Source organism: Ochotona curzoniae, unplaced genomic scaffold (genome assembly GCF_017591425.1).
Source record: "Ochotona curzoniae isolate NIBS_2020 unplaced genomic scaffold, NIBS_Ocur_1.0 contig_2404, whole genome shotgun sequence".
Classification (NCBI taxonomy): Eukaryota; Metazoa; Chordata; class Mammalia; order Lagomorpha; family Ochotonidae; genus Ochotona; species Ochotona curzoniae.
In genome coordinates, this window is record NW_024465451.1 from 6,477,847 (window position 1) to 6,504,694 (window position 26,848).

General features: G+C 52.7%; 2 protein-coding genes across 5 annotated transcripts; both read right to left on the reverse strand.

Annotated features, from left to right (window-relative positions):
* Nucleotides 1-1,237: 1,237 nt before the first annotated feature.
* On the reverse strand, nt 1,238-8,583 carry MRPS15 (mitochondrial ribosomal protein S15). The gene is made up of 8 exons (XM_040974218.1): nt 7,716-8,583; nt 7,534-7,578; nt 6,510-6,585; nt 5,732-5,780; nt 5,255-5,339; nt 3,482-3,540; nt 1,620-1,811; nt 1,238-1,396 (listed from the first exon to the last, which is right to left on the reverse strand). The coding sequence occupies exons 1-8, from the start codon at nt 7,843-7,845 to the stop codon at nt 1,283-1,285; spliced, it is 750 nt and encodes a 249-aa protein (XP_040830152.1). The 5' UTR covers nt 7,846-8,583; the 3' UTR covers nt 1,238-1,282.
* Nucleotides 8,584-10,479: 1,896 nt separating this feature from the next.
* On the reverse strand, nt 10,480-26,282 carry CSF3R (colony stimulating factor 3 receptor). 4 transcript variants are annotated; one of them, XM_040974222.1, is made up of 18 exons: nt 26,124-26,280; nt 24,949-25,001; nt 22,886-22,969; nt 20,444-20,583; nt 20,287-20,341; nt 17,586-17,709; nt 17,231-17,418; nt 16,333-16,532; nt 16,086-16,239; nt 15,918-15,997; nt 15,325-15,538; nt 14,350-14,538; nt 13,873-13,974; nt 13,198-13,344; nt 12,964-13,104; nt 12,652-12,745; nt 12,329-12,410; nt 10,480-11,533 (listed from the first exon to the last, which is right to left on the reverse strand). In XM_040974222.1, the coding sequence occupies exons 3-18, from the start codon at nt 22,947-22,949 to the stop codon at nt 11,054-11,056; spliced, it is 2,454 nt and encodes an 817-aa protein (XP_040830156.1). In that variant the 5' UTR covers nt 22,950-22,969; nt 24,949-25,001; nt 26,124-26,280; the 3' UTR covers nt 10,480-11,053. The 4 variants fall into 4 exon arrangements, with proteins under 4 accessions (XP_040830156.1, XP_040830155.1, XP_040830154.1 ...); XM_040974221.1 differs by having other exon boundaries at nt 16,363-16,532; nt 20,287-20,583; nt 26,124-26,282; XM_040974220.1 differs by having other exon boundaries at nt 12,329-12,407; nt 20,287-20,583.
* Nucleotides 26,283-26,848: the final 566 nt, after the last annotated feature.

Genomic DNA, 26,848 nt, shown 5'->3' on the forward strand with positions numbered 1-26,848 from the left:
AGGGGGCTTCCTGCAAGCCAGGGAAGCATCCCTCAGCAGAAAGGGAACTGGCCAGCAGCTCCATCCTGGCCTTTACTGTCTCTGGAACTGAGGGAACACATTTCCCTTGCCTAAGTCACCGGGTCTCCTGAGCAGCCAGCCCATCTGCCCAGAAAATTCCGTCTAGTGATCTAGTACCTGCTTACCCGCTCCGCCCCCCGCCCCCTGAGCTTCTCTGCCTACATCCTACTTGGCTCAGCTGCCAGCACAACTGTTCTGGGTTCTTCAAACAAACCAAGCCTGCTCCAGCTGGAGGCCTTGGCACCTCATTTGGAGTCAGTGGGAGGGTTTTAGGGGGTGGAGGTATAGGGGAGGGAAGAGATGAGCCACAATCCCCCAGGATTTATAAGTGATGTTTTGTGTATGTAGTTTCCTGGGTTAGAACTTGTAGTTTTGTTTTTTTTTTTCTAATTAAGATTCTCAGTCTTCACCCCAACTTGCTGCTCTGTCCCCAGCCCTCATCTACCCTCACTCAGCTGTCACTTACCTATCCAAAACAGACCCACTGTTGTCATCACTGCTTGGGTTTGGGGCCATTAAGTGGCTCCCACTCCCTAGGGGGTGGTGTGCAGCTTTCTCTGCCCGGGGTGCAGAGCCTCCTGATCCCACTTCAGCTTGCCTGCCAAGCTTTTCTTCTGTGTTTCTATTTATTATTTACTTGAGAGGTTCAGGGACAGAGAGATCTCATCCACCCATCAGTCCCCCAAATGCCTGCCACAAACAGCTAGGCTGGGCTAGGGCTGGAGTTGGTCATGCTGTCCACGTGCCCTTAGGCATGGGGGCGTTCCAACGTGGGACGTGCTGTTCGGCCCACTAAGCTAGACGCCTATTCCCTCAAGCTGCATCTCTGATTCTTGCTGCTCTGTGAACACAGCCAACAAGTGCGGCCTCCTCCTCCAGATGCCTGGGAAACCCTCCCTCTCTCCACCTCCTCCTCTTCTGGGGCCCAGTCCTGAAGGCAGCCTCTCCAGCCGGCCTTCCCACTCAGCCAGCCCTCCTCCCACGCTGCTGTCACATACTCAGTCTCACTTCCCCTCAAACACTTGCCACCTGAATGGCAGGTGGTTGTTTCTAGGAATGAGGCCTCTGGTAGGTGAAGGTTGCCCCGGGATCCCAGAGCTGACTGAAAACACGAATCCCTCCTCCTTAGGCTAGAAGGAGCCTCATCTTTCTTCTGTTTATTTCCCAAGGCGCAGAGGAAGATCTGAACAGACTTTATTGCTTCTCTTGGCGCTGTTTCAGGTCAGGATGTGGAAGGGCTCTCTGGGTTTTCCTGCTCTCGCTGTTTTTGGGCTGCGGCTGCTGCTGCCTGCAAGGCTTGTTTTTGCTTCTTTAGCTTCTGCACCTGCTGGAAAACCTGGGGGGCAATGGGAGCAGAAGAGTGTAAGCAACAGACCTGCCCTGGACCAGAAGGGGTGGCACTCTCTCCTTCTCGGGGAACAGTGGCCTGCAACCTCCCAAGCCCTGGCCCAGGCCCTAGGCCAGTTCTATCAGAAACAGATGACGCCCCTACCCCTCCACCCCGTCCTTCCCAGGGCCAGGGGGAGGCCAGCTGCAGTGAGCAGCACTTGGCCATGTACCTGGATGCACAGGGCCTTCTTGGCGAGGAAGCGGCGGTGGGCCTTTCGGTAGTAGAGTGGCGGGAAGGTGTACTCAATCCCTAGCTCCCTGCAGGTCTTCTCAAAGACTTCGTAGTTGGTGTTGCGGAGTTGCTTGAGCATCTTCTTCCTCTGGTCAATGCTCATCAGCAGGTAGCGCTTGTGAGCTTTGTCCTGTAAGAGAGTCTACGTTACTTTCAGTATTAAGTAAGAGTGACTGTAGTTCTCAGGAACAAAAGATGGTCATTTTGTCATTTCACTCGCATTTTCCAACAACCTTAGACAAATTCTAGTGTAACTTGGAGGGAGGTTTCACCATGGTTATTCCTATTTTACAGATGTGAAAACAAAGGCTCAAAGATAGTATGGGGTGGGCATTTAGCCTAGTGATTCAGAGATGCCTTGGTTCAATTCCCAGCTCTGGCTGCTGGCTCCAGCTTCCTGCTAACAGAGACCCTGGGAGGCAGCAGAGATGGCTTAAGGAATTGGGTTCCTGCCACCCATGTGGGTCACCTGGATTGAGTTTCCGGTTCTGTCCCTGGCTGTGGAGCTAACCAGTGGCTGGAAGCTCTGTCTGTCTCTCAAATAAAAAAAGCTATTAAGATACACAAAGGGTCCAGAGAAGTGTAGGTGCTGATGCTGGGTCTTTTTTTTTTTTTTAAGATTTATTTATTTTTATTGCAAAGTCAGATATACAGAGGGGAGGAGAGACAGAGAGGAAGATCTTCTGTCCAATGATTCACTCCCCAAGTGACTGCAATGGCCAGTACTGCACCGATTCAAAGCCAGGAGCCAGGAATCTCCTCCAGATCTCCCACGTGGGTGCAGGGTCCCAAGGCTTTGGGCCGTCCTTGGTTTTCCCAGGCCACAAGCAGGGAGCTGGATGGGAAGTGGAGTTGCCGGGACTAAAACCGGCACCCATATGGGATCCTGGCACGTTCAAGGTGAGGATTGTAGCTGCTAGGCCACTGCGCCAGGCCCTGATGTTGGGTCTTGAGTCTGATTTTAAAGTATGGGCTCTTTCCCCTGTACCATGATAGCCCAGCAAACGGTCTGCTGGAGTGGAGAGGTGGGTAGGTCATGTGTTTTTCTGGAAGACTCTTACCCACAGCTGTGTTTGAGGGACCTCCATATCCTGAGTGGACAAAACTGTGCTCTTCCACGGGCAGGTTCAGCAAGTTGTGGTGAACAACTGAGGGGCCAGGCATGCAGGGTGCCGACCAGTCTCTGTCCATGGCCACATGTTTATTAAAAATGCCATCATTGTAGCTGAGATAACAAATATCAGCCCCAGAGCGAGATTGCTTTGTTTTAAGTCTTCTCACATCATTTCCTAGTGACGTGCCTTAAGGTACAACTGAGTCACTTATGACTCAATCATTACTTGGAAAACAGGGAAGGAAGGGGGTATCTCAAGTGCGCAAGCATGGCGTCTAAACACTTCATGTACCTCACGCTGGCTGTTAGGAGTTCATGTGATCCACCCAGGTGTCCCATCTTACAGGCCACAGCACTGAGGCTCAGCCCTGTTAGCTTCCCTCGAGTCACACAGCGGATGGGGTGGAAGTTGCAGAACTGGGATGTGACTCTATTCCCACACTTCCTCGTGGGACCCCCACTGTGTGCCAGCCATGTCAACTGCTCTCAGGCACAGGGACATGCAGCACAGCGCTGCAAGGTTCCCCTCCTCCTGTGGCGGCAGTATTCTCCCCACCTGCATAGAGACACCTGCTGCTGCAGCCCTCAGCTGTGCCTTGCGGCTTCTCTGCATCCAGAGCCCTTGACCTCCTGGGTGCCTCTCCCGAGCCAGGCTGCTACTGCTGCAGTGATGCCAAGGGGTTTACCTTTCGATGTTTCTGCAGGTGTTCTTCATAATTGCAGATCTTGACAGTTAAGGCAACAACTGAAACCACAAACCACAGAGGATGAGAACTGGCGACAGAGGAAGGACGGGCCTAGACCTGGGGTGTGTCTTAGGAACTCAAAGAATAACAGCTCTTTACAAATCAACATACTCAGAACTGCAAGATCATAGAAGACTTGGGGTTATCCTCATTTTTACAAAGTAAAGTGTAAGAAAGGGAAGTCCCTTGTTTGTAAAGTGGGGTGTGTGTGTGGGGGGACTTTTTCCTGCCAAAAGCTATTCGGATATTTATAATATCATTTGCGGCCTTTATAAAACGATCAACTAAAATATTAGCCTACTTCGGATTTACTGGATTTACTGCCTTGGCAGGGCCAGACCAAATATTCCTTTATAAGCCCTGCAGGCCAGATGGTCCCCAGTCCTGTTATAAAGGGATCATCAGAAAACCATAGCAAACAGCAGTCTTCACAGTGTAAATGTAGAGCATTCCTCTTACATTCAGGATTCAGGATTCAGATGGGGATGCACGCTGTCAATGTTCACTATTCAACATTCCACGTGAGGGTCTAGCTGGTGAAGTAAGACAAGATGCCTAAACCGTCCAGAATCCCTTTGGGATATCTGCTGGTCCCTTTTCAGCTGCCATTCATCCCTGTGCTTTCAGAAATGAATTCTCAGAATGAAAACCCCCACTTGTCTCCTAAGACCCTGAAGTAGCCTCCCTATCCATTTGTGTTACAAGGATGGGGGTAAAAGCGAAGGCTGTGCCTTAGGCAGACCCTTCCCCTGTACACCGAGTGTTGGGAGCACAGCAGGGGCAGCCCCGCCCCAGCCCCAGCTCCTTGACGTTTCTTAGCAGCAGAGTAGAAAGAGGGACATGGGCTTTCCTGAGGGTCTCGCTAGAGCAGACACTCTGCTGGAGACAATTGGCCACTCGCGTGAAACTGAGTCCTAGTGAACAGGCAGCTGTGACTCTTGTGGTTCAAGGCGAGTCTAGTGGTACCAGGGTCTTAATAAACAGGCCACATGTTCCTGCCAACCTGGGTGATATCAGCTGTGATCATACAGACACAGATGCAGTGAACTAGGCAGCCCTTCTGTGGTTGACGCAGTCCTCAGGCTGATCATGGCTTCAAGGGGGCCAAGGGAAGTGAAAACTCATCTGCTCAAAAGGGGCTATGGAGGCTGTTGGAGGGGAGGGAGGCGTAACCCACTGATCTGCAAGTGCCTATACGGCATGCCAGAGTTCAGGGCACACTGGTCTTACTGTTATTGTCACCTTCCGTTTCCAACATGTGCAAACACTCCCTAACTTCTCACAGTCCTGCACTGAGCTAGGTAATATCATCTCCGCCCTGCCTAATCCACACCTTGGCCCCCGCCAGACTAGGAGGCAGAGGCTCTGGGTGAGCCCTGGCTACCTGCTCAAGCTCAGAGGGATGCAGCGGGACACAAGTGACTCTAGCAATAGGGCTGAGGTGCCAGAGGCTAGTTTTCATAGACCCAGGTCAGGGAAAAAAAAAATCAGTTTGTCATAGATGTACTGAAGTTTGAGTTCTACCTGCAGGTGCCTTGGCAGGGTCAGACCAGATGATCTTATATGTCTTGTATAGTCCATAAACCAGAGGTTTCCCCATCCCTGCCCTAGGTCCTTCATGTCCATCCCTCTCCCAAGCCACATTGAGTGTTCCTGCAGACGAGCGCAGGTGGAAGCACCCCCAACCCCAACCCTCAAGAGCCCCCAACAAACTTCGAGCCTCCAGGGATCTGGTGTCCTCAGTCTTTGCCACAACCTTGTTCATCAGCTGTTCTTGCACGATTTTCAGTTTTTCCTTCTGTTGAAAACAGAGAGAAACCCGCGTGGTCTGCCACCCTCCAACCACAAGCTTTCCTTACCCTAGGGCCTTGGCTGCCTTCCAGCAAACAGGGCCTGATGTCTCTGTGAAAATCACGGCCATGACCACTAATAAGAGAAACAGATGCCCCCAAAGTTTGCATACTTCATCACATATCAGATCCCTAGGAGTGTCCACTGCTTGTTGGCTGCTAAGAGGCACAGGTGCAAAACCAAACTGTCCTTGCCTTTGAGATGCTTTGTCTGAAGGTACGGACCAGTGGACCCATATGCCAGTGAGTGCTATGACTAAGGAAGCACGGCATGGTGGGAGAGGGCAGGGTAAGGGGGGCGTCCCAGGGAACAGGCCTCAGTTGGACACAGGTCACTTACCCGGTTGGCCATTTCCAAAGACAAGAGTCTCCTCACGACATCATCCACTCTGTGGGAAAACCACAGCAGAGACAGGTGTGAGGGGAGGGGACCGGAACAGCAATGCTGCCTTCCTTTTAGTTTGAAAAAGATGACCGCGAATTCCTTCAGCTCAAGACAATCCATCTCTCTTGAGCTGGGGAAATTGTTTCCCAGGGATTTAGAGCCTGGCCCTGGCTCGCTGGACAGGGAACATGGAACGATGTGATGACTTATGGAAAACTGGGGCTGTTGGCTACAGCATTCTGCTCTTGTCCTAGGGAGGGTTCAGCAGAGAGTCCCATCTGCTTCAAGTCAAATTGCACAGGGGAGACCCAAGGCGAACAGCCTAGCTGAGCTGGAAGAGCCAGGTTCTGGTACCAGGCAGTCCTGGAAAAGAACCCAGCTCTGCCCCTGATGAAGCACTGGCAGCTTGGTAAGCTCTTAAGCTGGAGACAGTATTTCTTCCTTTTTAAGGTATTGGTAAGCACTGAGATATGACAGATTTCTACAAAGACTTGTGAGGTGTGTTAGATCCATGTTGTGGTGCAGGGTGCCACCAAGAGCAGGTGGTTGGGCCCCATAGTGCCACGGGCCAGTGCTGCCCACTCACCGCACACACAGGATCTCTATAGCTCTCTGCCTCATTCTTCAAGCAAGTTCCGAATAGGGCAGCTCAAGCCTGGAAGCCACCCCTCCGCCCCCTCCTTTCTCCCAGGGAACCACCATCCCCGCCCCAAGTAGGTTTTGTTTTGCTTACTTGTCCATCCCAGGAACGTTCTGGTAGTCTTTAAGCAGTGTGGAGGGGGGTGGGTCATTGTCTTGGATGGGCTGGACTGTCCAGTGCAAGGATGGAAAACACGCAGTCAGTTCTCACAAGCCAGCCTTCCTCCCATGCTCTAACCTGTTCAGGGATACCTAGGGCCTTAAGCCAAGCACTGGGCATCTCTGGGCACACTTGTTCCTCTCCAAACCCTAACCTGCCCTGATATGTCTTCCTAGGAGGAGATGGCCTTTTCTAAGCCCATCCACTCTGCCTGTACCTGTCACACACCTGGCTGGTTTTGGTTATCAGAATCCCCACGGGAATGGGTTCTCTTGCGTTGTGTCTGGAATCTCTCTGTGAATCTACCCCTACCCTCCCCGCACATCCCCGGATTGGCTGTATGAAAGGACTACGGGGATGGAAAAAGGACTGCTGCACTACAGCCCCAGCAGAGATGGCTGCCTTGGGGGGTGTGTGTGTGTGTGTGTGCATTCGCAACATCCCTCCTAGCAAGGATGGGGAGTCATCCACCTGTTCTTTCCTGTCGGACCCTGCACACAATCCTGACAGCGACACACTACAGTCCGCTGGGGGTGGTCCTGAGGTCCCCACAATAATCCTCCCAGACGGCTCCTTCCACACTCCAGTTAGAAATGAGACTGAGAGAGAGAAGTAACTCGCACCCCCCCCCCGCCCCCATCACCCTCCTAGGAAACGGGTCTTCACCACCACCCAACATGCCCGGAGTAGGAAACCAACCCCTACATCCCAGAAGGAGCCACAAAACGCTATTAGGTCTGGGCTGGCCAGCTGCGCTCTCCACTCGGAGCCCCTTGGAGAGCTCCGGCCGCCTTTCTCACCGTCCGTACCCTTTCCCTGGCAGGCTCCCCGGTGATGAGGGGCGGGCGTCTTACTGGTAAGGACCTCTAGTGGACCCCTTTGCTCCCTCATGCAGTGAAGTGGCCCTAACTGGCCATCTCTGGGCTACCGCCCCAACTCCCACCCTGGGACCTCCTACCTGGTTTCTGGCTGGCAAGACCGCGGGCGGTCTGGAGGAGGAGACCTAGGCAGGAGAGAGAGGGAGAGACCCGATAAGTAGTCCAGCTTCTAATCCTCCCTGATATGGTGGTGGCCCCGCACTTCTCCCCTCAGTCTCTGCCGAACCCCTCACCCCTGCCGTCCCATCTCTCAGCTCCTCACTTGGAGGTCGCAGGCCCCGCGGATGCAAGGGCAGCCTGGCGCTCCCACCACTCGGCAGCTCCAAGACGGAGGTCTGCGCCGCTGCTCGGGGTCGGACGGACCTCAGCGTCCTGCACGCGGCTCTCAGCATGGTGCAGTCTGACCCCGCGGAGCGGACCCGGCTTACGCGGGCGCCGCCATACTGCTTCAGGCTCGACCAATCGAGGCACTTGCGAGGACAGAGCAGAGGCGGTCGGGGAATGGATCGGTGGGCGGGGCCGCGTGATGCGGGCTAGCTGGCGTGCGTGCCAGATCGTGAGGGCGTGCTCGTTGGCTGGTTTGTACAGGTGTGTGGTGCTCTTTGAGTTCTAAAATGTCGCTTTTCGGCTACGTTGCTCTGCGTTCTTGACCGGGGGCGTCTGAGGCTTGCGTGGAGCTTGCCGAATCTTTCTGCCCTCCGGCTCAGGATCTGCACCCCTAACTTACCTGTGAGGGCTCCTGGACTTTAACCTCCTTTCTTCCTGGTAGCCTGGTACCCTAGAGACCGAGATTGCACATTTTGGACTCGGCTCTGGGCTTGGACAGCTGTTTCCTGCCTGTGCCTCTTCCGGGCCTTCTTACATCCCGTGGGGATGGTAGTAAAAGAATCGGTCGTTTAGGTTGTTGAGAGCATTTGCTGAGGCAGTGGTGCGCAGAGCACGTGGGGTTTAGGAGGCAGGCTGTAAGTATTTGTCCTGGGCATATTTGTGAAATGAGTGCAAAAGTAGGAAAAAGTTGTAATTCTCCCTGGTGCAAAAAGGGGAAAAACTCTCCCTTAACTTTCTCAGAGCATTTACTTGATTGTGAACTCTTTAAAAAATATTTATTTTTATTGGAAAGGCAATTTTACAGAGAGATGGAGAGACACAGAGAAAGATCTTCCATCCATGGCTTCTCTCCCCAAATGTCTACAATGGCCACAACTGAGCCGATCCAAAGCCAGGAGCCAGGAGCTTCTTCCAGGTCTCCCACGCAGGTACAGGGTTCCAAAGCCTTGGGCCGCCTTCGATTGTTTGCCCAGGCTACAAGCAGGGTGTTGGATGGGAAATGGAGCAGCTGGGACATGAACTAGCACCTATGTGGAATGCTGTCATTGGCAGGTAGAGGATTAGCTAGTTGAGCCATCACACCAGTCTGACTGTCTGTCTGTCTGTCTGTCTCTCTCTCAGTTATTATTTGATGGACAGAGTGAGGAGGCTGGTGCAGTGGCTCAACAGGCGAATCCTTTGCCTTGCAGTGCCAGCATTCTAGTTCTGGCTTCCACTTCTTTTAAAAAAATTTTTTTAAAAAGATTTACTTATTTTTATTGCAAAGTCAGATATTGCAGAGTCAGAGTATTGCAATATTTTTTTGCAAACTCAGAGAGGAGAAGAGACAGGAAGGTCTTCTGTGCGTTGATTCACTCCCCAAGTGAGCGCAACACCAGGAGCTGGGTCAACACCAGGAGCCAGGAGCTCTTCCGGGTCTCCCACATGAATGCAGGGTCCCAAGGCTTTGGGCCGTCCTTGACTGCTTTCCCAGACCACAAGTAGGGAGCTGGATGGGAAGTGGAGCTGCCGGGATTAGAACCAGCACCCATATGGTATCCTGGTGTGTTCAAGATGAGGACTTTAGCTGCTAGGCCATGGCGCCAGGCCCTGGCTTCCACTTCTGTTTCATTTTTTTGCTGATGCACCTGGGAAAGCAATACAGGATGGCTTGAGTTCTGGATTCCCTGCATCCACATGGGAGACCCAGAAGAGGCTCCTGATTCCTGGCTTCAGATAAGCTTAGGTTTGACTGTTGTAACCATTTGGGGAGTGAACTAGCAGATAGAAGATCCTCTCTCTCTCTGTAAATCTGCCTTTCAAAACAAAACAAAAAGCCTTAAAAAAGAAAGAAAGGCAGTGTGAGACAGAAAGAAGGAGCCACACAGAGAAAAGGAGATCTTCCAGCCTCTAGTTTACTACACAAATGGCTGCAACAACTGGGACTGGCCGGGTGATTACCAGGAGCCTGGAACTCCATCTGGCTCCTCCCACGTGGTTGCAGAGGTCCAAGCACTGGAGCCATCAAGTACTGCTTTACCAGGTACATTAGCAGTGAGCTGGGACTTGAACTGGAGCTCCAGTGTGGGATGCTGGCATCACAGGTGTCAGGTCTGAGGTCACCTCTGGCGAGGTTTCTTTGGCGAGATTTCCAACAGAACCACTGAACTCGGAACTCCAACCACGGGGAAAATCACAGGATCTGTGGTCTGACCAAGGAGTGCATGTGTCAGAAATGGGTCTAATCAGCTGTTGAAGCCTGTGCAGCAGATGGCATGACCAGATGGCACATTGGGGACAAGACAGATCATTGAGGCCTGCAGAGGATGTCTAGTACCATGGAGGGCAGAACAAATTGAACAGCTCCTCCTGGCCAACTTTGATAACGAGTTATCTGGGCAAGTGGAAACTCTAAGGTGGACCATGTCAGCCAGTGGACCTTGGAAGGGTCTCTTCAGCCTTGGAGCAACAAAATCAAGAGCTCTCAAACTATCAAAACCACCTAAGCTGTATCTTGGGAAGATATCGGGTGGCCATTCCCCATCCCTGGCTAGTAATGTGGTTTGGCTGCTGGGAGTGGCCTTCTCTCCACTTTCCCCAGATACAGGAAGAAGAAAGGAGATTGGAAACAGTTGTCTTATCCACTTTCCCCCATTCCTCAACTCTCCCCACCCTAATCTGTGGTCTACATGGGCATGAAAACTTTTTAACTATATAAACATCATCAAAAATAAATTTATTTTAAAAAAAAGAAGAAAAACATGTCTTGAAACATTACAGTGCAGTGAGGGGAGGGCGGAGCAACTCAACCAAGGAGTTGCAATCAACCAGTAAATCAGCCTCTGCCACCATGTCTTTATGATCAGTTTCAGGTCAGTCCCCCAAGCTCCAAGTTAGGATGGGAGCCTTCTTAGAACCCTACTTGGCAACACAGTGCCTAGATGTCAGATGTGAGCCGGCTGAATGAATAAATGATTAGATGAACACATTAACAATTCTAAGAATTATTTCTTTGACCATTAGAGTCTAGAAAAAAAGAAAAGGAAAAAGCGGTGATTTTTCTAACAACAATAACAAACCAAAATCAGCTTAATACATGGAAATGATAAAAACCAAACACGAGAGATGTATGGAAGAGGACTGGATGAAGCACTGTCTGGCCCTTAAACATATGCAGGTTGGGTGGGAGGACTAGGAACCTTCCCGTCCCTCCTGACCCTGGTGTGGTTTTGAGTGACGGCCCTACTGGTGTTTCTGCTCCTGCTTGGAGAGGTAGGTATAGGTGAGGAGGCTCTAGAAGGCTCCCAGTTCTTCGACTCCATGCACTCGGATTCCCTGCAGGAGAGGGAAGTCCAGCAGTGGCCCAAAGACACAGTTATCTTCCTGGTCTGGGGGTGGGGATCCTGGGCTCCCCAGAGGGCTGTTCTTGAACCAGACATTCTCATAGGACTTGGGGCTGGGAGTGAGATCCTCCAAGAGGGGTTGTGTGGAGTCACAGCGGAGGTAGTGCCCTGGCCCTGGGCCTGTGGGGCTGCCCAGCACCTGCCCATAGAAGACTTGGTCACTGGTGCTGGACAGGGGCTGGGGCTGGGTGGAAGCTGCTCTCGGGTCTCCCTGGAGCACATAGGCCTGGACTGGGGACGGGAGGCTGCAGGTCTCTGAGTCACCACTGGACTCCCAGGGCCCTGGTTTCTTCTCCTCCTCCTCCAGCACTGTGATCTTGGTGATGGTTGGCACGCCAGCGTCGAGAAGGCTGGGCAGCTGGAAGGACTCCTGGACACAAGGACATATGGTGAGGGCACAGCTCATGCCAGATGTCTGCACCAGTCTAAGACAGGGCACTTATGGGGATGTTCCTGCTTTTGTCCACAGAAACACAAAGTGTCATATGGACCAACCCCTGGCAGGTTCCTGATATGTGGACCCATGCAAGACATGCAGAAAACAGCACCGGGAATCTGTGATAGGATGCTCCAGTTGATGGCTAGCACCTGCTTGTCGGGCTAATTGACAGCACGGACAGCACTGAAATGGAGTTACTGCGCCACCTCCCCCACCTCCTGTCATGCCATTCAAGTTAATTGACAGTGCAGAAATGGCTCTGGAGGCTTCACTCACGGCTCCTCCTGCCTCCTACTATGCTACTTTAGGTTAATGAATTACAGGAAAACTCCAGGCTCTGGAAGTTCCCTTCTGCCTCCTGCCACATAGTTAATTGATTGTATGAAAACTTTGTCCTGTGGCTCTCAAGCTGATGGGAGGATGAGAGCTTAAAACTCCGGACTTCCATGGTGCGGTCCAGTGGCTCCTGGAGTGTAGCAGGAGCTGCTATCACCAAGTCTGGCCAAAAAGACTCCTCTTAACAGCCTATACTTATGTCCAATGTGATCTCTCTCACACTCTGCAGCAAATCTTCCCATTTCACAGGGGGTGACTGAAGCTTTGAGGTTTCCAACTAGGCCTGCATCATCCAGAAGGATGGGAGGAGAAGACTGTGTACTCATTCTCACTCTGAGACTGGGCCAACACCCCCCAGCTCCATCTTCCTCCCCCTTCCACGGTTCTCACCTCGGCCGTGACAGTGGGCACCCAGGAGCCCAGGCTGCTATGGGCTGGGTCTGGCACGCTTGGCCAGAGTGGATTCTTCCTGCTAGAAAAGGAGGTAAGTGCAGGCTAGTCTGGCATGTCCTCCTCTTCCATTCTCTGTCCCAGCCATCCCAACAGCTGGAGAGGTGCGGCTGCCCCTCCGTGCAGACAGATGGTGTGCAGGGGCTCTCAGTTTGATTCTGCAGTTTAGAGGATGGCTAGAAGGGACTGAGGCCAGCCTAGCCCAGCCTGCTGTACCCTCTGGGCAGGAGTAGCTGGGGGTCAGGACTCTCTGAAGGACTCACCCGGGACTGCAGCAGACCCAGGCAGTCCTGCAGAGGCATATGAGCAAGACCATGGTGCCAGACAGGCCCAGAAGGATGTATATCTCAGATTCCCCTGGGATGAAGGAAAGCCAGAAGAGGTTATAGTACACATGGGTGTAAGGCTGGGTCTTTTCCCTGAGACTGGGATCCTTGGACAGGGTTGGGTTTCCTCTCTCAGAGCCAGGGTATCCAAAGACAGAATCTTATCTAATCTCCAAATTAGGAACCTAAAAGTGGGGAACCCTCCTGCCAGTTGTCTCTTCCCAGTTGCCCCAACCCTTTGCAACTTACCTAGTGCCAAGGTCATCAGAGTGAGACTTGTGCTGTTGGTGGCTCCAGCCTGACTGGCAGCCATGAGGTGGATGTGATATAAAGTGGAGGGTTCCAGGTCGTGGAGGACAAAGTCACGGGCAGAGGCATTCAGAGTGGTGGCTGGAAGTGGGGGCATGGTGTGAGGCTTGGCCCAGAGGCCAAAGCTGTCTCCATGGTATTGAACATCCCTCTAGGCCTTTGGGATAAACTCACAGAAAGACTGGTCCTGAGTGTTGGTCCAGAAGATGGTATAATGGGTTAGGGGGCTCTTTCCTGGCTCAGGTGGCTCCGGCACCCACTCCAGCTGGGCCCATGTCCTGCCAATGTTTTTGAGCTGCAGCTCTGGGGCGCGAGAGGGGGCTGCAGGAAGAGAGAGGCAAGGGGGCTGAGGGTAATAGCCTGACCAGCTCCCTGTAGCTCCTGGAACACTGCAAAGAGGGCAAGGAAAGTAAGTGTAAGGGGACTCAGCTTCCCAGGGTTGGACTCTGAGTAAGCATCGGAGGCGAGAGCTGAACCTTGTCCCATTAAAACCTCAGTCCCTGGCTTTTCCCATGCCCAGATCACTGCTGATCTCCGCCATGCGCTCTCTGACCTGCTGCCAGGTCCTCTGTCCAAGTACTATCAGATATGACACTCAGTGCCTGTTAGGGCACCTCACTGGTTTCTGTCAGACTTGCTCTGTGAATCCTGCCAAATACGCTGCCCAAATTTTCCCACCCCACCACCTGATTTGTGCCCAGCTACAGAGGCCCAGGGAAGATCTTGGGATCAGGCAAGGTCCTTACGGGGGCCAGAAGTAGGCAGGAAGGAAATGTTCCCCACCCCCCATCGTTTTCCTGATTGCTGGGGTTCAGCTGGGCACTGGTTGGGAGAAGATAGCTGGCAAACCTGTCTCCTGGGAGTAGGCATAGATGTGCTGAGAGGGTCCCACGGCTGCCTGGTACAGGGCTGTCACGGCAATCTCGTAGAGCTGGAAGGGTCTAATGTTCTCTGTCCAGAGAAAATGGGGATAGCACTTGAGTTGGGCACTAACCAGGAGTCAAACCTGATTGTCTCTCTCAGATCCTTTGAGGGGTGTGAGGGATGAAAGGAAGAGCTGGAAGGGATGCAGAAAGAGACTGCCTTTAGGGTGTGGGAAGAAATTCTCCAGTATGAGGGTCTGTGCAAGGACAGTGAAGGTTCAAGAAACGTTTCCCATGGGCTTGTTCCTGCCGTTGGAATGCACCTGCTCTCCCTCCCCAGCCCCGCCCTTACCACGGCTCCATCTACTGCTCCGCCTCCGTAAGGCTCCGCCCCCATCACGTCCCCACCTCCGCAAGGCCCGGTCCCAACTGCCCCGCCCCCACGGCTGCTCCCCCTTCTCACCTCGCAACAGAGTCCCCGTGAGGCTCCCGTTTTGTTCCATCCTCCAGGTCTTATTGCTGCTGCTGAAGCTGGGGTCCCTGGAGCCCCATTCAATCACGTAGGCTTGAGGCTGGAGGCTAGGGAACTCCCAGCCCACCCAGAGGCTGTGAGGGTCCTGGCCTACAGCATGGAGTCTGGTCAGGGCTGGGCCTGGAGGTAGAGTGGGAAACTGTGGAAAGAACCCGGAGCCAGAAGCCTGCGTACCAGTCCCAGTTCTGCTCCTTACACGGCCTGGTCAGGTCAGCATCTATTCCTTTCTTGGCTTAATTGTCAAGTGGAAATGATGAACACAGCACCCACTTCAACCAGCAAGTCGTGGTGCAGGTTCAGTGAAATGATGCACAGGCTGAACCTAGCTGGGAGCCAGGCATGCAGAGCAGTCCTGGGCCGTGAGGACTGGTAAGGCTAGGTAAGTGCTGGGTTCAGTCCTTGCACTTGTTAACTCCCAGTCAACTGGGGAGCAATTGCTGTGGTCCCTATTGGATGACGTGGCTTATTTAAGGTCACACAGCTCGTAGGTGGGAGGATCAGCTCTTGCTGCTGTAATTGTGGTCTGGGCCCGCGTTTAGGGGAAGCTGAGGGTGTTGGGGACTGGTCCCCTGAGATTGAGCCATGAACTCATGGATTATGTTCTGGCTGAATGGTGTGTGTATGTGTGTGTGTCTAGACATCCACTGCCAGCTTAACCTAGCCCTGACTGTATGATTGTCACACAAGTTAACATGTGCCAACCTTTGTATCTTAGTTAATATGCTCCTTACAGCAGCCTTCAGTGTGCACAAGTATCCCATTTTCCAGATGAATAAAGGGAGACCAGCAAGGGGAAGTTGCCTGACTAGGGTATATTGCCAGCAGGTGCTAGGACAAGCTCTGAACCCAGCAGTCTGGGTTAATTGTGTGCTCTTGGTGTTGCCTGCCTTCTTACAACCCCCATACCTCTGTGTTCTGAGAAGGTCACTGGGGTGGGCTGGGAGGTCCAGCCTGTGTTGTAGGCCACCAGGGTCACCTCACCGTCTCCCGGAGGCAGGTGGAAGGTGCAGCCTAGCTCTGTGGTATTGCAGAGAGGCGAGGCTGCCTCAGTCTGGCCTGAAGGTCTCCAGGAGACCAGGTACGCTTCAATTGGCCCGCTGTCTTCATTCAGGAGCGTTGGCTGTGGCAGGTGGCAGAAGACAATGATAAGTAGATACACAGCTCTTCCTGAGTGGGGGGCCAAGACTCTCAAAGTGGGATGGGTTGGGGCTGGGCCTTACACCCCTCCTCTTTGTCCTTGTTCCCTGTGCCAGGTACTAGGAGGTGGGTAGAGAGGAAGCAAACACATGACCATCCGCTGAACTGACCTGTTAGTGCATGGGTGCCTGTTGCATTGTGGCCTCACCATGCAACTTCCTGGGCATAAAAGTGCATGCAAATCACATTTAAATGTATGCAACCCCTCCCTGAATTGGAGGGATACTGAGCTCTAGCTTGCAGCAGTTGTTTGTCTGGGTTGGAGGGGGTCTTTGGGGGAGGGAGGCTTCCAAGGGAGTTACCTTCCAGAAGAGCTGCACTTCTACTGTCCTGGGATCCAGCTTTCTTTGCTGCAACCATGTATCCAGTCTGACTTTGAGGACTGTGGATGGAGTCAGATGGGAGGGCACTGGAGAGGGACAGCCCTGGGAACTAGAATGGCTGTGCCCAGTCCTTTGTGGGCCACTTACCTCCTTGGGTGGTTCTTAGCTTCAAGCTGGGGCTCCATTCACTCCAGTGGCCGGGCAGAGGCCAGCGGGTGCAACGCATCTGCAGGGCATATGTGGTGGCCGGGAGGAGCCCGCAGAGTTCATACAGCAGGTCTGTGGAGCGCAGTGGTGCCATCTGGAATGTACAGGTTGGGGGTGCAACTCTGAACCTGGGTCTGTGTGCCCTTGTGGGGTGAGCCTCTGTTCCCCCCACTCTCCAGCCTCCTACCTCGGGCTCTGGGGTTTCCTGGTGCAGCACCCGTGTCCAGCTAGCTTCCTTGAGCTGTGGCTGGTAGCGCAGCTCACACTTCTGTCTCAAAAAATTGCTCGGCTTCCATGGCTCCCAGTGGAAGTGTAGGCAGTCTGGCTGGGACGAGGGCCGCTTGGGATTGGTGTGCGTGGCCCACAGTGTGGGAGGCTCTGGCTTCACTGAAACAAGTGCACCTATCAGGACTGCTCTGCCCTGGCTCCTCTTCTCTCCTTTGCTCCTGTTCTCCTCTCTGGGGCTCATGCATGTGGGTCCCAGCCCCTGTCTGTGTCCCCATGATTCTGTAGCGTTGTCTCTGTGTATACCTATCTGCTTCTGGCCGGTTCTTTATCCCATGCTCCCTCTCCGGGGCCTTTGCACTGGCTGTCACCTCTGATTAGAATGCGTCTCCCAGATATCTGGTGGTGTGCTCCCTCATTTCCTGCTTAGTGGTCACCTCCTAAGTGACACCTTCTATTGACATAGCAACTGCCCCTCTCCCTTCTTCCTACACTTCTCTCTTTTTGAACTTCTCCATTCTACTCTTCATCATGTGAGACTGTGTGGTGTATATTTGTCCCTCAGGAAAATCCTGAGGGCAGGATTTTCAGTGTTTGTTGGAGACACTCTTGTAGTCCCAAGACCTCATCTGCTGCTTAGGACCCAAAGGGCATTTCAAGAAATGTGCTGATATAAGGACTGGTGGGGGAATCCTGACCCCTGTCTGCATCTGCCTCCCCCTTTGTCTCTTTTCTGTCCTATGTCGCTCCTCTTCTTGCATCTCCTTGACAGTCTCTGGCCCTGCAGCTCTCTCTCTGTGCCTCTTTGGGCCTGCCCGTCTGGGTGGCCTCTCTCCTCTCCCTCACCCAGCATGACCCACCTACGTCCATGGGCTCAAGACACAGCTGTGATGACACACTGGTCCCCAGTGCATTCTCTGCCTGCACCCAGATGCTCATGTTCTGGTAGAGCTGCAGGTGTTTGCGTGGGATGGAGCAGGAGCTATGTGCATGTTCTGGCACGCACTCCATGATGGTGTCCACTTGGGTCCGACAGTCACCCCGGCTCCTGTTGACAGGTTAGGCTGGGATACCAAGCAGCAGAAGAAAGCAGGGTTCCCTCTCTGCCTCCCATCTTTGCCTGTGGCACGCTTCACCCCCACAGTCTAACTTTGGCCTCCCTTCTCCCACAACCCCAAGCCAAAGGAAGGGACTGAGGTAGGAGCTGCTACTCACTTGAAGCTCTTCAGGGAGAAGTTGGTGGGCAGGTGGGTCTCGGGTCCTGGCTCCCACTGGCAGATGAGGCTGTCGGTCGTGAGGTTCATGAGGCAGGACAGGTTGTGTGGTGTGGCAGGGGGGTCTGTATGTAGTTGGGGGGGATTGATGTGAGTGGGTGTGACCACCTAGGGACCTCTCGTGGGGACCTGTTGGCATTGTTTCTGTGCCCTAGATTGGCCCTCCTGGGGCTACTTGTGCTTGTCTTGTCTCCCTGCAGCAGGATGCTTGAGAGGCAGTCAGCGGGAAGTCAGCGGGGACACCCAGTTATAGGCATGTCCAGGGGCATCGCCAAAGGGCCCTCACCTCCCAGATCCCCATCTCCAGCCCCTTGGGTATGGACAACGTACTGTCTGGTTTCTGTTCTGGTTCTGCTGTTCATTAGCCATGTGGTCTCAAAGCTACCCAGCCCAGCACTTTACCTTAGTTTCTCTATCTGTACAGTGGGGGGCAATGATGGTAGAGCTCTCCCCCAAGCTTTTCTTGTGAGGGTGAAATGGCTTACTGTGTATACAGCCTTTAGAGCAGTGCCTACCATAGGTGAGTGCTTGGTGCTAGTGGCTACTCTGATTGCTATTTTAAAAAGGTATATTTATTGTGGCTGGTGCTGAGGCCTAGCAAGTAAAACCTCTGCTTGTGATGTTGGCATCCCATATGGTCACTGGATCTAGGTCTGGCTGCTGCACTTCAGATCCAGCTCCCTGCCAGTGTGCCTGGGAAAGTAGTAGGGATGGCCTTGGGACCCTGTACCCATGTGGGAAATGTGAAAGAAACTCTAGGCTCCTGGCTTTGGATCATCTCAGCTCTGGCTGTTGTGGCCACTTGGAGAGTGAACCAGTGGATGAACAATCTCTCTGTCTCTTCTACTCTCTCTTGTAAATATTCTTCTCAAATAAAACTTCACAAAAATTATTTATTGGGGTCAGCACTGTGGCGTAATTGACTAAACCACTGCCCAGGATGCCAGCATCTCATGTGGGCACAGTTTTGAGTCCTGGTTGTTCCATTTCCAAGCCAGCTCCCTGGTAATGGCCTAAGAAAGCAGTGCAGGATGGTCCTGAAGACCCCGTGGGAGACTAGGAAGAAGCTCCTGGCTGTCAGTTCTGGACCAGCCCAGCTCTGGTCATTGTGGCCACTTGGTGAGTGAACCAATAGATGGAAGATCTCTCTCTTTGTATTTTCCTTTCATTGCTACTCTGCCTCTCAAATAAAAAATACATACATCTTTAAATTTTTAAAAATTTAATTGGAAGGCAGAGAGAAAGAGAGAGGGAGGGAGAGGGAGAGAGAATTGATCTTTCATCTGCTGGTTCACTCCCCAAATGCCAACAATAACCAGGTGGGCCAGTCCAAAGCAAGGACAAAAGAACTTCATTGAGTCTCCCATTTGGGTGGCAGAAACCCAGGTATTTTGACCGTTATCCACTGCCTGCTGGGCACTTCAGCAGGAAGCTGGATCAGAGGTTCAGAGTAGGGGCCAATTTTTTGTGGCATGGTTGGTCACACTGTCATCTGCAACACCGGCATCCCTCACAGGCACCCATTTGCATCCCAGCTGCTCCACTTCCAATCCAGCTCCCTGCTAATGCACTTGGGAAAGCAGCAGAAGATGGCCCAAGTCTGTAACCCCTGCACCCATGTGGGAGACCCAGAAGAAGCTTGAAGAAGCTCCTAGCTTCTGGCTTCAGCTAGGCCCAATCCCAGGCTTTGTGGCCATTTGGGGGATAAAACAGTGGATGGAAGATTTTTCTCTTTCTCTTTTTTCTTCCCTCTATTTGCCTTTCAAATAAAAATAAAATAAATTTTAAAGTGTGGAGTAGCTGGGATTTGAATTATGTACTGTAATATGGGTTTTGGACATCCCAGGTAGCTGGTTCCCTGCTGTGCTGTAACGCCTACCCCTTTGAATCATTTTTTTTAAAAAGATTTATTTTATTTTATTGGAAGGTCAGATATACAGAGAGGAGAGACTGAGAGAAAGATCTTGCGTCCGCTGATTGACTCCCCAAGCAGCTGCAACTGTATTGATCTGAAGCCAGGAGCCAGAAGTTTCCTCTGGGTCTCCCACACAGGTGCACGATCCCAAGGCCTTGGGCTGTTCTCAGCTGCTTTCCCAGGTAACAAACAGGGAGCTGGATGGGAAGCAGGGCTGCCAGGATTAGACTGATGCCCATATGGGATCTCAGGGCAACCAAGGCATGGACTTCAGTTGCTAGGCTAATGTGCTGGGCCCATACTCTTTTGAATCTTAAATTGGAAGCTTGTTTTGATTTTCCCTTGTGGGTCAGTCTGGCATGAACTCCATTCTGTCTCCAGCTGAAAAGAAGGCTACAGCTGGGATGAAGGAGAAGCTGAGCGTGAGCTGAGGAGCAGACAATGTCCGGCCCAGGAGTTGGGCTCTCTTGATCCTCAGATGGAGTCCTGGTCCAGGTGGCTTTAGACTCACTCACTGACATCAGCCTCGACCACAGCCTTCTCAGTGTGTGACCTCTGGCACCTTGTTTGCCCTCCTCCCATCCACTGAAAAATGGGACTGAGTAGCAGTTGTACCAACTAGCAGGAAGTAATGATCTGATCTCATGCCCGTGAAACACCCATGGAGCAAGAGCTCTTGTTGGCGCCCAAGGTGGGGCAGAATGGGCAGATGGCTGGAAGGACTTACAGCCTGCCCGTAGCTCGGCCTGGTCCAGGATCTGCAGGCTGCTGCCCCATTGCAGGCAGCAGGAGAGGAAGGCCCAAGTGTGGTTGAGGTGGGGCAGGGTGATGACTGACTCCTGGCTCCCGTCAGGCCGCCGCTGCTGCCTGCCGCCTGGTTGCAGCTCTGTTCCCAGTTTCCACAGGATCAGGGACTCTGGGTGCAGGTGGCTGCAGTTCTGGCTGATGGTGCAGGAGGCTGTGACAGGATCCCCCAGGCGGACGGTGGATGCTGAGAGGCTGATGTGCCCACACCCCTCCAGGCCTGGGGGAGGGAGAAGGGGCCATGAGTGACTTGCACTGCCTGGAAGTTCGAGCCTTGCCCTTCCTTGTAACCTGGGCCCTCGCCTTCCTGTATCTTTGTAGGAGCCATGAGCGTTGGCTGGGAAGGGTGTGTGGTCCCTGCGAAGGGCTGCAGTGGGTGAGACAGTGAAAGTAGGTGATTCTCAGCCTGTTCTACCAAGGAAAGCAGATGCCAGTTTGTAGCAAGTGCTGCTTTCTGCTGTATCTCCTTGGTGGCTGATTCCTAGCGGTCCAGGAGCCATCTCCCATGACAGGGAGAGGTGTACACAGTCAGCTCCCACTGCCAGCTCCAGCACGCAGGTAAGACAGTGCTCTTGCCAGGATGGGCAAAGCAACGATTAAAACACAAGAACCTTGACTGGCCTTTAGCCTAGTGCTTAAGATGTCTGCACGGCACGTCAGGGTGCTTCAGCCTGATGCCCGGCTCCGATGGCAGATTCCAGCTTCCTGGTAATTGCAGACTGTGGGAATGGCACGAGTGATTGGGTCTCTGGCACCTACCACCTGGGAGATATGGCCTGAGCATATGGTCTTGGCCCAGCACTGGCTGTCGCGGGCATTTGGGGACTAAGCCAAAAGATGGGAGCTCTATCATTTGCTCTCTGCCTTCCAATTAAATAATGACAAAACACCTGAAAATCAAGATGGACTTGAGAATTTCATAGCCACTACTGCCTGACACGGTGGGAGCTGACCTTGATCACAGTGCCCACAGTCATGTTATTGCTCTGGAAGGCATTGCGGTATGAGGGATAAGATCATGGACATTGCAATGCAAGGGGCTGAGTTAAATTCCAGCTCTAAGGCTTACGAATAAGTCACTCTGGAAAGTCACAGAGACTTTTCCGTGTTTCAATTTTCTCATCTGTACAGTAGAGTTAAAAAATGGTCCCTACCTGGTTTTGCTGGAAGAATGAGAGGTCATAGCATATACTCGACACTGAGAACAGTGCCTGGCATGTCTGCCTTTGCTGCTGCAATTGGGATAAAGACCCAAGCTTTTCACACAGTCCCTGTGGCCTGACCCCACATAATTATCTCTGTTCTAGCTCAACGTATCCCTCAGCTCCAGCCATTCTGTCTTGTTCTTGCTGTTCCTTGAGAACCCCATGGTCTAATCTCCAGACTTTTGCACCTGCCTTTCCTTTTCTCGGGGGGAGGTGCTCTTTCCTCCTCCCACCTCCCTTGCACCCTGGCTGGCATTCAGGCCTCTTAGGGAGCCAGACTGTGTCTGGTTGACCAGCTCAGGCCAGGCCTCGTTGTACATTTCCAAAGTTCCTAGGAATTGCAGAATTATAGTCCTGCAGTGATCTGTGTATCTGTCTCCCCCAGTAACTCTGGGAGGCCAGAGATGCTGACTGCTCCCTCATGGCTGTATTCCTAGGGCCTGGCCCAGAGGAGGCTCTTGGTGAATGTTCATTGAATGAATAAACTGCTCGACACGCACTTATCCCCCTTCAGGTGTTCTTAGGCCCTTTTTACTGACAGGGATGCTGAGGTCCTGTGAGAAGAAGCAATTTACTCAGAATCACAGAGACAAGTTCATGATCCTTAACATGGGACACCTGCTGTCCCACAGACCCAGATTTGCAGGCTGGAAGGAACTTTGCGTAAAAGTTTACTTTAAAATATTTGATGTTGCATCTTTTACAGCCAGGTCCAGATGGGTTGCCTTTTGCATAGCCTTCCAGCTAAGAATGCTCTGTGATTTTCAAGAGTTGAAAACAAATCAAAAGAAAGACCAAATAGGAATATGCAAGAGGTCACACATCAGCCGAAGCTTACAAACTCTGACAATCCTGACTGCAGTGTACTTGCCCCTGGATATGGGAATTACTCTACCTCTCAAGCCATTTCCCCGATCTAAGAGCCCTGCTTTGGCTTCCCTATTTCAGGCTCAAACCTGTCCCACGCTGCTTCTACCTCCATTCCTTCGCTGCCCACCAAGGCCACACAGGACCCAGAGGTTCCATCTGATGGTTTGGCAGTGATCCACAGGTGAGACCTGGGTCCCTGCCATCTTTCCTGGGAAGCCCAGCCCAGTTCTCTCACCATGTCTCCTGGGCATGGATTTACCTGCCAAGGTCTGAGGGTGGAAGCCCATTTGCCTCACATTTGTGGCTCGGTCTCGAGTCTCTTGGGATTCTTTAGACATCCCAGGAGTTGGGTGGCTGTGCAGGCACACAATTTTTCCTCCTTCATCCCCCAGTGTCTCTCCTCGTAACTCCCCTCTCCCATTGCACCCCCAGTACTGGCACACTCACTTCCAGGGAGCAGCAGGGTGAGGAGGGCAGCTCCGGCCAGGTAGCAGGTTCTCAGTGCCATCATGTCGCCAACTCAGTGCTCACCTGGAGGCAGAGGGGGTGATAAAAGTCATGGACTTGGGAGTCAGAGCCGAGTGTAGTTACTTGACCTCTCTGCAGCCCAGGTTCTTCACACGATGGCGGTCCCAGCAGCCTGTGCTGTGCAGGGTGTGAAACGGTACAGTTCTAGGGACTTGCACAGTGCCTGACACATAGGAAATGACTCTGTAAGGGCCAGCTGCAGCTGTTGTAGGCGCCTTCCAGGAAAGAGCCAGGAATGAAGTGGTGAGGAGGAGGAGTGTTCTTCCTCTTTCCTCCCCTTCTGAGCTGGCTCTGCTCGGACAAAGGCTTGTGGGCACATGATTGATTTTGGGGACATTCCAGGAGCAAATGTGGGGGGATGTGGAAAGAGTGCAACAGGGCAGAGAAGGTCATCACAAGGCTGGGTCATCCATTGTGGACAATGAAGACATAGCATTGCTAGAACCTTCTAAAGAGCCATGTAGAACTTTCCTCAGAACTGTCATGGTTTGTGTCCCTCATGGGGCTTGGAGTGGGCAGGAATATTCGTTCATCGATGCTGGCCTGACATTGGTCAAGCGATGCCCTTGGGGTGTTAGCTCCCTGGAATGTGCAGATTGCACATGTATGAGTTCCAAGAGGGTTGTCCTGGGAGAGCCATGCCCAGGGCATAAGGAAATGCTGGCAGGAAGAAAGGAAGAGCTCCACAGGGCAGCAGCTGAGCAGTGGCTGTCAGCCCGGACAGAGGAAACAGTGGCTCCAGTCTTAGCAAGTATGCAAAGGTTTCTTCCCCTGGAATGATGATTATCACAGCCAACCTGCCACCCTGCTCCAATTGGGGTCTTGGGCCCACATACACATACCTGCTCCTCCAGCACTCCACGGTGCTCTTTGTGGCCTATGAGTGGGACTCATTCACTCCCCTGCTTGTACAGATCAGGGACACACATGTGCAAGCGGTGTCTGAGCAGAGTCCCTGTGTTCAACAAGGAGAGAGCTCAGAGAATCATCTTTCCCTCCCAGGCAGGTGCGCACGAGAACACCTCAGATACCCAAGGTTGTGCTGCTTGCAAAGTCCTTACCTTGATTTGTCAGTTTGCTTATCTGTCTGTCTGCCTGTCTATATTATATATATGTTGTCTCCCTTTGTATCTGTCTGCTTATTAACTCTGTTGTCTATCATCTATCTGTTGTCTACACATGTATCTGTCTATATGTCTTTCTCTCAATATATCTATTTATATGTCTATCTGTTAGCTTAACTGTTGGCCTATATCTGTGAATCGAACTTTTTATCTGCCTATTTTGTCTAAGTATATCTGAGTGTTTATCTTTCTGGAAGTTTAATCTAGCTGTTGGCTTGTTTATCTGTTGCCTATTCATATGTCTATCTGTCTATTAATTCAGAGATCAGGATACTCAATGACAGCTAATCTCCAAGTCAACTTTATACAAATCAGGGAAAAAGCACCCCTTCCTCCAGAGAGATACAACCCCTAGATAAAAGTTGCCAGGTGGAGAACAGGCAAGCAGTCAGCAGTTACTTCTCAGCTGCGCACCTGTCCAGGGCATTCTTGTCTAGGTTACCAATAACCAGTGGGTAACTTTCTGGCTATGGCTTACCAGTCTGCTACCCTCCCCACCTCCACAGCAACACACACTAGTTGAGAAAGCTTTTGCTTGTAGACACTGGTTCCCATCTCCATGTGTTTGTCTTTGCAAGGGTCAGCTTCAGGCACAGGTTATATCCAATAAGGCCCTACCATATCTGTCCTGATTAGTTCTTGTCGAGTGGGTAACTGAGCCCCAGAGGCCCAGGCAGTGTCCCCCTGGAATGCTGGGGCTTGACATATTCAGCCTCAGTCCCTGGCCCCTCTAGCTGCACCAGGGCCCCATCTTTCTCTGGTTAATGTGTGGTCTTTCCATGAGAGGGCCGTGTGCAGACAGGTTGCAAGCCAGCTCTGAGTGGGATAATCTCATCTCTCTCAGGCCCCACCACTTACCAGGTTGTGACTTTGCATGGTTAGGTCATCTTTTGGGGCCTCAGTTTCCCCATCTGTGAAAGAGGGGGTATTGTGAGTTGGCTGTGGTGAGAGCACTGGGTGACCACAGGTGGTTTTCACAAACCATACGGAGGGCCACTGTCTGGTGGAGCCAGTGGGCCTTGGTGCTCCCCTCGAAGGATGCAGGGTCTCCAGGATTGTCCTTTTTTTGTCTAAACCACCCCGCACATTACCAAAGCCCCATTTCTGCATCCTTCCCTTCCAGCTTCTCACCGGCCTCACCCTCATCTGTTCCTGTCATTACAGCCATTTCTGTTGGCCTGACCAGGGTCCCTGGTCCACCCTCCGACTTACCTGGTCACACCCGATGCCAACCGGAATCACTGTCGTTACATTCCCTGTGCCCCCTGCCCCCATCTCTGTCCCCTCCCACCACACCCAACTTCTCCCCTCTTGCTTCCACTTCCCTTGCTGGCTCACACGCTCCTCTCTCACCTTCATTGTTTGTGTGGGAAGAGCTGGTTGGGGGGTAGGAGGCTGGGGATGAACTAGAGGGAGAGGATTTCCCATCAGAGAGAGAGAGAAAGAGCTTCCGATGGACATGGCAGAAAGAGACCTGCGGAGAAAGTGAGGTAGGAGAGATGTTGAGAGAAGAGACGACGAGCCCAAGAAACACAAGCACAGGGAGCCAGCTAGAACGGGGCATCGGCAGGTTCAGGGGGAACAGGAGAAGCAGAGAGAGAGAGAGAGAGGTCCAGAGAGACTATGGGAAAAACACTAGGGAGAATGCAGGCCTGATGGGGGCTGAGAGTGAGGACAGGAACCCCAGGCAGAACCGACAGAGATGGGGACAGGGAGAGCCTTGGTGATGGAGTGCACAGATACTTGGCTTCTGAGACATGGAGACACAGGGAGCTGGCAACACCATGGCTGTCCCTGAGCCTGGCTTTGTGCCCCCAGAGAGAAATGGGTGATTTTCCAGGTCCTCTCCCCACCCCTCCCTACAAAGCAGGGCATTTCTGGACAAAGGGACCCTGTCCGGGACTCCCAAGCTGAATCTGGAAGGCAGGACCTGGCACAAGCCTAGGTCCATAGAGATGGGGACTCTGGAGAGTTGGGGGGAGGGACTGGGCCCCAGGTCTCCATCAGCTCCTCTCTGGGGGTCCTGTACTCACCCTGTAGATGGTGGCTGGACCCTTGCCCATCTCCTCTCTTCCTCTGGGCTTCTGGGCAAGTTCCTCCACTGGAGCACAGTCGTTAATGACAGCCCGTGGGGCTGGGATTGCAACACCTTCCCAGCCTCCTGCTGCCCGCCCTCCAGCCAAAAGCCTTTGTGGGCACAACAGCCCCTTCCTCCCAGGAAAGAGTCTGCTGGGGCCCAGGTAGCCTTCCTGCCTTGGTGGTCTCACAGGGCTGGGGGTGTGGCAACCGTGTTCCCCTGCCTCCGGATTTCCTGAGCTTGAAGTTTCAAGGCTGGGAGGGCCTAGGCTCCAACCTGGCTGAGTGCCATCCTTGTGCCCCCCGGCAGCTGCAGGGGACATCACTTTAGGAAGCAGCCCTAGCTCGCCTCCTCCGGGTTCCTGGGGAAGCATGTGGTTGCCATGCAGGGCTATGCTCCCGTCTCCACCTCACTTTGCCACAGGTCTGGCAGGTGCAAAAAGGGGTGTTCTGAGTGCCAGACCATAGATTGTTCACAGAATCTGGAACTCTCAACAGTTCTGGTGCCCTGAATAGGTTTTGATTGATTGAGATCAGCTTTATTTTATATCTTTTTAATTGGAAAGGCAGATATACAGAGAGAAGGAGATAAAAAGAGAAAGATCTTCTGTCCACTGGTTCATTCCTGAAGTGGCCGCAATGGCTGGAACTGTGCTGATTCAAAGCCAGGAGCCTCTTCCGG

What these genes read in the sequence shown, in the direction of transcription:
- MRPS15 (XM_040974218.1), bottom strand. Translation starts at nt 7,845, where the DNA reads ATGCTGAGAGCCGCGTGCAGGACGCTGAGGTCCGTCCGACCCCGAGCA. An exon ending in GCGGGGCCTGCGACCTCCAA is followed by an intron (nt 7,579 to 7,715) that starts GTGAGGAGCTGA and finishes TCTCCTGCCTAG; the next exon opens with GTCTCCTCCTCCAGACCGCC. An exon ending in AGAAGGCCCTGTGCATCCAG is followed by an intron (nt 1,397 to 1,619) that starts GTACATGGCCAA and finishes ATTGCCCCCCAG; the next exon opens with GTTTTCCAGCAGGTGCAGAA.
- CSF3R (XM_040974219.1), bottom strand. Translation starts at nt 22,949, where the DNA reads ATGATGGCACTGAGAACCTGCTACCTGGCCGGAGCTGCCCTCCTCACC. An exon ending in GGCCGAGCTACGGGCAGGCT is followed by an intron (nt 17,710 to 20,286) that starts GTAAGTCCTTCC and finishes AACTACATACAG; the next exon opens with ACCCCCCTGCCACACCACAC. An exon ending in TGGGTCTGCTGCAGTCCCGG is followed by an intron (nt 12,411 to 12,651) that starts GTGAGTCCTTCA and finishes CTCCTTTTCTAG; the next exon opens with CAGGAAGAATCCACTCTGGC.